Source organism: Sebastes umbrosus, chromosome 3, assembly GCF_015220745.1.
Source record: "Sebastes umbrosus isolate fSebUmb1 chromosome 3, fSebUmb1.pri, whole genome shotgun sequence".
Lineage (NCBI taxonomy): Eukaryota > Metazoa > Chordata > Actinopteri > Perciformes > Sebastidae > Sebastes > Sebastes umbrosus.
The window spans coordinates 5,316,099-5,326,093 of NC_051271.1; the positions used below are offsets into that span (position 1 = coordinate 5,316,099).

General features: G+C 40.0%; 1 protein-coding gene across 6 annotated transcripts in view; it reads right to left on the bottom strand.

The window, feature by feature from the left end:
* Nucleotides 1-9,308, bottom strand: part of tmod1 (tropomodulin 1) — a 31,629-nt gene extending 22,321 nt beyond the window's left edge. For 2 of the 6 annotated variants that reach the window (XM_037763590.1, XM_037763584.1), the window contains exons 1-4: nt 8,993-9,308; nt 2,120-2,199; nt 1,874-1,961; nt 514-647 (exon numbers count right to left, since the gene is read on the bottom strand). In XM_037763590.1, the coding sequence (XP_037619518.1) occupies nt 514-633 (120 nt within the window). In that variant the 5' untranslated portion in view covers nt 634-647; nt 1,874-1,961; nt 2,120-2,199; nt 8,993-9,308. Of the gene's footprint in view, nt 1-513; nt 648-1,873; nt 1,962-2,119; nt 2,200-2,639; nt 2,685-8,992 lie in introns of all 6 variants that reach the window. The other 4 variants (XM_037763588.1, XM_037763587.1, XM_037763585.1 and 1 more) reach the window with 3 other exon arrangements.
* Nucleotides 9,309-9,995: the final 687 nt, after the last annotated feature.

The window sequence follows — 9,995 nt, forward strand, 5'->3', positions numbered from 1 at the left end:
CCCATTGATCCAGTTATTTGGATGTCTTGATTTCTTCCATTGTCTTTTTGATCATAGATTATTTAACTATATTGTATAAACCAAAAACTGTGGATTATCATATACATTTCTCACATCCCCTTTAGTTTGATTACAGTCAATCAGAGAATATAAACAATATGGTCTGCCTGTTAGTAGACTTTGGATCGGCTGGTTTTGTCTCCACTATATTCAATTACATTGAACATACAACTACATTCTGTTCCATCAGCTGTCACTATACTGATACTGTGGACACCATAATTTACATTACAGCCAATCAATGGAATTAAAATGTTTTGCACTCACCACAGTTTGACTGGCTAAAAAACTGAAACAGCAATTCAAAACACAAGGACGTCATAGCACCATACAGCCCACTGCAGTATATCACACCAGGGGCCTCTATTAAGCCAGTGTGACCCCCATAACTCTCCACTGACACCAACACAGCGACAGAAACGGCTCCTTATGGACCTTATATTATAAACTTACGTCAGGATCCAGCTCCTCTAATTCATCCTCTAACCGCTGCAGCTCTTCCTCGGAGAGTTTCTTCAGCAGCTCGTCCTCGTCTATGTCTCTGTACTTCTCCATCTCCTTCAACACCGACATGATGGACAGCACACCTGCAAACACGGATACCGTCGCTTCAACATGACGAGCATACGAACTGTAAGCTGATGCACAAAATTAAAACATTAAACGTTGGTTGGATTTTCTGTTTAAGAGGTTTGCACGACATTAACCCTATGGGTACCCACGAGTCTCCCCTTTACAGACATGCCCATTTTATGATCATCACATGCAGTTTGGGGCTAAAAACGTGCAGGTTTTTTCATGCAGTATAAATGTGTTATTTTCGCCTATTCTAAAATGGTGTGTTTGAATATTTCTGCATACTGGGGTTCCTAAACAGTCTTGGAATCACATAAATTGGGTATCACTGTAAAGCTGAGACTCTTGTGGATCTTATGAGCCCAGCTGTATTCATGTGTGATGATGTTAGTCCCCATAGTAGCAAGACCACTTTTTAAACTTGACCTCACTGTATTCACCATCCAATCGCCGAAAAATTCAATTCTTGCAGAAATGTCCAAAAGTCAATTTGATACCAAATGACAGCATGGCTTTTTATTTGGTGTTCCTCAAGGTCTTGGTGTCTTATTGAGGTATTTTGAAGGGAATATTGATTGTTTTTTGATCAATTCTCGATTGGTAAGAAACGGTAAAATTTAACAGCAAATCTGTGTAACAAATGGTATCAACCCAAAAACTGCTGCAACAACTTATGAGACATAATAGAGCACGAGAAAGGCCATCATATACTTCTATCATAATGTTATATGCCTTTATACACTTTTACAATTTATATTAATGTTTATTTCTGATTTATGACTAGAAGAACTTGACACACAGTGCTGAGCTGCATCTCAAATTAAACTTCAGGTTTCCAGCTTTCAGATGATGTACACCACTTATATGTGACATCTACTGTTGACCTGTTATCTCCCCCTAAAGACCCCCTGATGTGGGTCTCAGGGGGTTAAATATCCACGATATTGACCTGAATGGAATGATTTTATCCCATAAAATAAACATTTGGATAGAAACTATATATAGTTAGGCCCATTTTCTTCTGACAACATCGATAAATTGCTTGAGGTGATACAATTAGCAATAAAAAACAAACTTTTACTTCAATCATCGTCACCCTTCATCTTGTATTCTCTTTGCAAGGTTTAGATTTCTGAGATGTGTCTGAGATTTGAGACTCAGTGCGGCCAGGGTAAATACAGCTTATACTGCACAAATACACGAACGTATCTGGGAGGTACTCAAATGGTTCCCTCACCTCAATCACCCCTCCAAACGAGAAAGACCAAATGAAGGAGATCAGGAGCCTGCAAGACCCTGGGAGTTTGAAGAAAGAAAATCTATATCTGTGGATAGAAACAGAAGAGAAAGCACTGATAACATTAATGGTGAAATAACGTCATCGTGTTTGAAGGAGACTGTGATGGTCAGTTGCCAAAATAAAAAAAATAAAAAAATCACATGCTTTGATGAGTGTCACTTGATGTTTGCCGACTGGACTCACCTCAATGACCCCCCAGCTCAGGGGTAAAATAACAGCAAAGGCAGCCAAGTGGCCGTAGCGCTCCTGGGAAAGAGAGAGACCTGGATGAGGCAGGAGCACAGAGCGAAGAGAGATTAATAGCTCTCAAAATTAGAAAGCAATAGATACACTAGGTCATCTATGGAGAAAGATACTCAGCATCATATTCCACTGCCTGCTTTCCTTTTTCATTCCTTCCTAAAGTTACTGACAGGGTGGCTACAGAAGGCCGGGATGTTTTTCATTTTTTATGCCGTGTCGTAAAATCTGTTTTGTTGTTTTTAGTAGCTCCTCGTTGAACTATCGTGTCTGAAATACTTGTGTAAGAACGTAACCTTCAGATGCTGAGATTCATTTTTTATTTCATTTCACATTCCTCTTCTATTCAAATCGCATGTTTGGCTTCAGCTAGCAGATGATTCATTTCAAGTTCCAAGTTTCCCTGATAAGGAAACTTGTGTCATTTTAACCTCAACGGATTTATTAGCTGGAGTCCACCTACCACGGTTATGTGCCGGACTGTTTCTTGTCTGAAAGCAGCAACTTCCTGGAAAGGAACAGCCAGTTTTTATTTCTACACAATTTTACACAATATGATAAAACATATTAATAAGGAGTACGCTTTAGAGGTGCTGGATGTTGTTACCTTTGGAGAGAGTCAGGCTAACAGTTTCCAGCAGGTCCCAGTCTTTGTGCTAAGCTAAGCTAACTGGCTGTTAGTTGTAGCTTCATATTTAACGTAGAGATACGACAGCTTAAAGCTGCAGTGGGTAGAAAAATGGAGCAAATATAATTAAAAAAAGTTATTTTTATAACACGGTCACTATATCCTGACAGTAGTGCATGAGACAGGTAATCTGAAAAAAAAAAAATGTGCCTCTATGTCCTCTGATGCTCCTATCGGCATCTGCAGGATTTCACAGACTGGAGGAAACAACCAATCAGAGCCGAGCTGGAGCCTGCCGTCTCTGAGCAGCTGTCAATCACTCACAAACTCTGATAAATCGGTCAAACTAGGCAGCGCTGATCAAATATGAATCAATATTCTGTTACTGTAATGCCTATTTCTCTCCTCAAATGTTTTCAGAAACATCTTGTAGTGAACGGTTTAGCTGTAAAATGAGAAAGTTTGTGACCCAGAAGCCATGTTGAGATCAAGTTGAGGAAATACCAAGCACCGCCCACCAGCTGGAGCACAGCCAATAGAAACGCTCTCTCTCTCTCTGAAATGACCTGTGATTGGTCAAAGTCTCCCGTCACGGGCTAGATTTATTAAAGCCTGAAAACAGAGCCATGAGGAGGTGCAGAAGTCTAGTTTTCTCTCAGAACACTTGAATTACAATATGCTGAAAAGTTTTTATGGATTTTTTGCCCAATGATGCCAAAAATATACTGCCTACTGCAGGTTTAACTTCAATGACCGTATTTTCAATAAGTCCAGCTATAATTCCTTGTTGGAGATGTAGCCTAACATTTTGGGATTGATCCATGAATTACTACATGGTGTAGTTTATGAAACTGAAACTGAGTTTAGGCCATTTATTTATGGAAAACAGGATTCATAAATTAAGAAAAAGTATATAGATATTAGAGATATAGATAAGAGTTAAGTTGTTTCTCTGACTCATTTTGAAAAGGGATACCAGGATAGAGACAGTGGGATGCCTAGACCTTGACTGTGTGATTGGTCAGGAGTCTGCTGGCTGATGTCAAACTTGTCATGAAAATGTGTTTGACAAGAAAAATAGTGTTAAATCATCTGACGTTACTGAAGGTAGCAACCTAAGATACCCTGTCAATGTTAAACAAATCAGCTGGATAGATGACACAGAAGAAGAAAAACATGAATTCAACATAATTCGACTACAGGCTGCTAAAGTGTGACATACTGCAGCAACTAAAGTATATGAACAAGTCCCTTTTATGTGATTCTAACAGCAGACAATGCTTCAGCCAGCACTGCAGGTTTTCACCGGTTCACTTGTGATTCTGACGGTGTAAACTGATGCTCTATTTCCTCCCAGAATTACATCCTGTTGCCGACCCCTCTGCCATGAATCACTGCCACCAGTGCTGCTTTTTCTCAAAGCACTCTGCAGAAAAATGGAAAAGTCAACCCCGGATAAACCAAATATCTTGTCTGGAAAAGTGTTTTTCTCGTGCTTTCCCGCTCCACTGACGGTGCGGACAGATCTGTCTTCCTCTCTCTCACTCTCTCTACATCTCAGTCTTGGCTGTGCGACCAGATGAGTGATGATGGATGAGCTGCAGCGGAACATTTGTGGGTCACAGCACCACACGCTCGGCTTGCGTGCTGCCTCTAAGCCCCCGGTTCCTTAAAACTGTGGGTCGGGGTTTGTGAGCTGATAGATGTCCACATGACAACACTAATAATAACTTCACTGAGCCTGCATCAAAGGACCAGAATGGTCTCAAATTAGGCAGAGAGGGTCGAGATGCAGCTTAAAAACCCAACAAAAGTGCAGAAAATGTCGCATTCAAGGAGTGCAAACATTTCTTTATGATCTTCAGTATGTCAGCACAGGTGTGTTTTGGCTGACCTCCTAACAGGTGGAGTCAAGTGTACTGTTTTTTTTTTTTGTTCTGCTTTCTCTACGCTCCACAACAAGACATGTTTCCAAATCCAAAGATGAAGAACTGGGCTGAACTCCAAATAACGCTGCTGGAAGAGGCCGACCTGCTCTGATGATATCAAACAGACCCGTTCCTGTATTTATAACGTTTCTACAAGCTGCTGCTTCATGGGAGGACATTCACTGGGCAGAGACGAAAGACTATTAAAGCTGACCAGAGCCAGAATGTACCCTGTAAAGTCATAAACACCAGACTTGACCCTTGACCTCTAAACAAGGCCTGTCCAGTCCTCAAGCCTCTAAGAATAGCAGCACTGATACAGGATCATAAATCAAGTCAAATTTACACAATTAAGCTACTCCTGTCGCAAAGTGCACTGATGTCCTGCGTTAACCCGCCATTTCTTTGTAAATCTCTAAGTTTGATTTTAAACATAAACCCTGCTCCAAGTTTTTCAGCTGTGAAATTCACATAAATCTCTGTAAAACTCACACATGCTCTCAGAGAGGCCAAAAACTCTTACAGCCAATAAATCAGCACATAAAACACAGCTGAGAGCACAGCAGCGGACGACTTCCTGCTTAATGTCGTCACAAAGCTTACACTGTCATGACAAAAAAAAAAAAAAAAAAATCACATGTACAGTGGCATGAGAATATTTCGCTTAAAATTTCTTTAGTTTGGGAAGTTCAGGATATATTGCTGTCATCTCTCTAAACTAAAGTCAAACACAGTTAAAGGAGCTTGAACTAGGAGAAACTATCCTCCACACATAGGAAGTATTTTATAGATTCAGATACGAATGAAAACATAATCAATGCTACAAATTACAGATCCTACTAGGTTTTTAAAAAACAGCAAGAGCTTGCAATTAACAATTTAAAGGTTTTATTGATAACATTTTTATGTAGACAAATATTTTTTTAAATAATACATCCACAAAGCTTTTAGAAAAGGTGTTGAATAAAAGTATGGCTTTTCCTGAAAAAAAATATGACTGTGAGTAAATCATTTTTTTTTTTTTTTTTTAAAGTTATTTTTTTGGGGGCATTTTCCATTTTTATGACAGGACAGTGGATAGAGTCGTGAAAGGGGGGAGAGAGAGAGTGGATGCGGAAAGGGCCACAGGTCGGATTCGAACCCGGGCCGCCGCGGTCAGGACCAAGCCTTAATACATGGACGCCCGCTCTACCAACTGAGCTAACCCAGGTGCCCAGTAAATCATGTTTATAAATTTTGGCGGGTTCATTTGAATGTTTTGTTTAGGTCTGTGGAAGATTGGTGCCTTCAAATGAAACTCGTGAGCTCGTGTTTACAACATGGGAAGTCGTGTACACAATATGCTCAGCGTTCAAGTGGTTAAGTTGTGAAGAACACCGCTGCTAAGCAACGGCAATATTAATATTACTGTCGCCGTCTAGAAGCCACAGAGGCTAACAGTTTAGCAAGCTAGCAAGTGGGTAACACGATGCAGGAAATGCAAAGGTATAATGACAGAGGAAAAAGATGAGGCGGTTGGGAATATCAACATTTTCCTCAGACATATTACAAAATTACGAAGAAAAACAATATCAGACTAAAATTCTAATATATTAACTTATTATCCATCGAAAAATTAACTTCCCTGGCCTCTGCCATTTCTGACAACGACAGAAAAAACACGTCACAACTCGTCAACTTGGAGCTTTCAGAAACTTTCCACCTAAGAGGTTGTGAATACGACAAGAGGGGGAGTTCATATGGACTCAAATTGTGAACACGGTAAACACGGCCCCGTTTGAAGGCACCATTATTGACAACATTTTTATGTAGATAAAAATGTACAATAAATAATATTAATAAATTAAATAATACATCCAAAGAGCTTTTAGAAAGGTCAGAATAAAAGTATGGCTTTTCCTGAAAAAAAAAAAATTAGGATTGAATTAATCATTTAAAAAATGTTGGCGGGTCCAAAATGAATGCTTGTTTATCTCTTTTGAAGTTATCAGATGTTTGGTTCCCACTTCTAACAAGACTTGTGAGCCAATAGTAAAACGACGTTGGTATCACGTGGTATCTCTTGGTCATCAGTTAGTGTGGAAAAAAACAGATAAATGGTAGAGATTGACGGTATGTGTCTGACAACGACTTGTTGTGAAGTAAATGCAATGGGACGGAGGAGGGAGAATGCAACATCTAGTTGCTGAATGTTATCAATATTATCAATAGCACCTTTAACTTCAAAACATCTTAATCTTATCTGGTCAACCTCAGGTTTAAAGGTGGACTTGGTAATAAAAATAACCACAATATTCCCATTAGGGATAAATCGGGTATTTACAGACTCCATCATACTTTATGTTATTTATCTTCTGTGGATTAAAGCTTTGTTGTGACATTTGTACGGCGTCTGTCTGAACTAGTTTACAAGATTGCATTCAGAATGGTCTCTGAAATGGCCCAGTAGAAAACAGCTGAAAGGCAACTGGTCAGCTTTCCTCTGCATGTGGCTGAGATAAGATACAGGACAGTGTGTGTGTGTGTGTGTGTGTGTGTGTGTGCGTGTGTGTGTGTGACAGTAACAAGGGTGTCCACTTACATAGTGGTGAGCACTGATACAATGCATAGATGCTTACCAAAATAGATCAGTACATTACAGAAAGTTTCTTTTCCATGATGTTACCATTGGTTCTATAGTTATATGTGACGTTCAGATAACAGTAGAGAGACCGTGAAAGCCATTCACATTATTTTTAGACACTCTTAAAGTTTCTGAGGAAACTAAACCCATGGGTGATGGCTGCCGTGTCGTTACTCTCCACTTTGGGGACTACCGGTACGGAGTTGTATATCATGAAGTGAATAATGAGGGGGCCCAGCAGCTCACTTGCTGTCTTGGACCTGAGGTCTGGCCATTAGTGCATTCTGCAGAGGTCAAAAAGTCATGTGGGTCACTTCACTAGTCAGAGTGTAGATTCAAGCTAGCTGCTGATATGATGCATTACTAATCCAAAAGAAGAACAAACTTATGAACGTGTGTATGCATGTTTTAGCACCCGATTTGACTATTATCAGGCCATAAAATAGGTGTTATCAGTCGCTGTAAGCACCATAGATGTGGGTCATTATAGAGGCCCACTACGCCTACTACGTTTTAAAAGTGAAAGTGAAACTTAAACGTTCTAACATGTTGAAAAACTAAAATAAATGTCAAATTTTGATCAGAAGCAAAAAGGTTTCTTTAGGTTTGGGCAACAAAACTACAACTTCTTTAGGTTTAGGCAATACAAATACAACATCTTTAGGTTTAGGCATCAAAACTACAACTTCTTTAGGTTCAGACAACAAAACTACAACTTCTTTAGGTTTAGGCAACACATCTACAACCTGATAACACCTATTTAATAGCCTGACAGTCTAATCGGCTGGTTTTAGATGGTGAAACAAAGAGTTCATGACAAAGAGTGACTAAAGGCTCCTAGTAGAGGTCACCAGATATGCAGTTTCTTCCTCAGGTTGGCTACAGTGAACAACAGAGTACTCTGAAGGGCTATGCTCAACAAAACTAGGAGGAAATCCATCATCTCCATTTATCCTCCAGTGATGTAAGTAGGTCACAGAGGAACTGACAACCAGCATGGCAGCAGGCAACTGTTGCATCTCACAGCAACTTGTTTGACTGAAATCCTGATTATGCAAGGTAGTTTTACATTTCCTACTTAAATTCACTTTTAAAATGTAACATGGATACTGATTTCTAATCACATCATGAACATTCTTTACATCATGACCCCTAACTTACCTCAAGCCCTTCTATTTGTTTTTTATAGTTAATTAAATCTAACTGAAGTTTGCACAAAGTGGTTCCTATGAAGTACATGTAATTATTACATATTAAGTCACATATATCAAATTAGTCACAATAGAAATTTCATATTGCATCAAGGACCCCCATGCAGGTAGCTATAAGACACAGACTGCATTAAAATGCCCATCTGTGCAGGACTTTGGTGTTAGGGCATGCAGAGTGCCATTACTTTAAGAGAGAAGCAGCCAATAAGACATTCTCCAACAGGAAGGAAAAACCCTTGCAGTGAAATAATAAAAAATCCTCAGTGAGAAGCCCCCTTTAGCCTACTCTCAATGACCTCATGGAAACTTATGTTCAGCAAGAATATTAAAGTGTTGCCCTGCACATTATTCTAACTTTGCCATGTGATCTTCACTAATTTGACTGTTTCACAGTGTGCAGTATCATTTTTGCATGTATTTCCGTACCTCCTCCAGCGCTATTTATAGCCGGCCGGTCCCGCTGGGTGACAGCAACGAATACTTTGACCAGATATGGTTTCCTTCAGAGCCGCCTGGAGTCGCGCTGCGCGGTGCTGCGCGGTGCTGCGCGGTCCGCTCTGCTGCAGGCGCACAACCGGAGAATCCGCACCAAACTCCGGACTACACCGAACCGGCCATGAACCGCAGGTAATCCGAAATCCAGCACATTTCACAGCGTGCTCACTAAAAGTTTCCTCCCCCGTCCCTGGTCGGCTCTCGGTGGGTTTGTGGAGGCTGAATCTCATCTCCCGCAAAGGGCAAAGTAAACTTATGGGCAGAGATCCTCCTCCTCCTCCTCCTCCTCCTCCTCCTCCTCCTCCAACACGGCTGCTCTGTCACTCCAGTGATGTCATCAAGTGCACATACGTCCATTATCGGACACATTGATTTTTCTATTACTGAATAAATTATCACGTTTATGCATACTAACCTACTTCCAAGTGTAGGTTTGACCCACTCGAGCTTGCTTGTTATGGTAGCAGTTTGGCTTCGTGACACACTGAGGATGTTAAATGCAGTGGAGATACTCAAATAATGTAAAAAAATACTCCATTACATGGAAAAGTACAGAAGGAATAGTTTTGATATTTTCAAATATACTTATTTGTTTTCTGGCGGAGAGTTAATGCTTGCAAATTCACACACTTTAATAGGCTACTCTTTCAAAAAGTAAGCACAACTACAAGTCACGTATACCTTTCTGTAGGCCTATAAGGCAAGAATACTTGATTATACTTTTCTTAAGTACATCTCATTCAAAAGATTAAGTACAAGTAGGCCTGTAACCCAAGTATACTTAGACTTTTCTGTATACTTGTCAGTATGAGCCAAGTATACGTGGACTTTTCTGTATACTTATTCGTATGAGCCAAGTATACTTAGACTGTTCTGTATACTTGTCAGTATACAGCAAAGGATACTTAGACTTTTCTGTATACTTGTCAGTATA